The 797-nt window shown below is 34.6% G+C and overlaps 1 protein-coding gene across 1 annotated transcript; it reads right to left on the bottom strand.

Moving 5' to 3' along the window:
- Positions 1-27: 27 nt before the first annotated feature.
- Positions 28-686, bottom strand: LOC105460538 (the record flags this gene model as incomplete). Its single annotated transcript, XM_011706988.1, has 2 exons — positions 494-686; positions 28-413 (listed from the first exon to the last, which is right to left on the bottom strand). Coding segments are annotated over exons 1-2 (579 nt in total), but the record flags the coding sequence as incomplete, so codon positions are not given.
- Positions 687-797: the final 111 nt, after the last annotated feature.

The following is a 797-nucleotide window of genomic DNA, read 5'->3' as shown; positions in this document are numbered from 1 at the left end:
AGCGAACATTGTACCCCAATATAGTACCGATGTGACACCGGTCATGCGCTGGAGTTGTTTAACTTTTGTCTCTGTTTCTTGTAAAGGGTGCACCACAAAAAGTGACACAGTGGAAAAGAAGAATGAACAGAATATGAAAACGAAAAATTGCAGATCCGCCGTTTGAATCGCAGTCGAAAATAGTGTATTCGGTAATTTTTGCCTAGACGCAATGATCGAATATTTATCGCTAGCGAAAGCTTTGATCAACGAATTACTTAAGAGATTTATCGTTAACGGCACGCTGTGAATTGCTGAGCCGGAATAAAAACCATTAGCCCACGTCACGTTACTTTCAGTGTCATTAAATTCGGCAGATATGATAAGATTATTTCGGTATTCCACAATATCTTTCATGGAAGAATTTAGAAGAGCTGAAAGAAATAAAAACTATTGTTCAGATAAATTTATTATTGTGTCTGATGCAGAAAAAATCATTATATAATACACTTACCATTTATAATGTTTGTATCCGAAGCTACGCGCTCTGCTATACCGAAATGTTCAACAATGTCTCTGTATTTCTGACCAATTAATTCGTTGTTTGACGAATATAAAGTTTTGGGATATCTGTACGTGTCAAGAGTTAATGGAATAATATCTGTGGAAACGGTTGGCCAAATGTAACTTACGATGTTTAGAAGCATCGAAAAGATAGGAAGAATTAGCTGAAAACGTCAATAACATGATAAATAGAAGAAACTTTCAATTTTGAAGTTACAAAAACAAAAAAACAAAATGCAAAATTTGATCTTTGT

This window comes from Wasmannia auropunctata, unplaced genomic scaffold (assembly GCF_000956235.1).
Source record: "Wasmannia auropunctata unplaced genomic scaffold, wasmannia.A_1.0 LD319925.1, whole genome shotgun sequence".
Classification (NCBI taxonomy): domain Eukaryota; kingdom Metazoa; phylum Arthropoda; class Insecta; order Hymenoptera; family Formicidae; genus Wasmannia; species Wasmannia auropunctata.
Note: the sequence above shows the minus strand (reverse complement) of the source record. Positions and strands in the feature narration are given on the sequence as shown.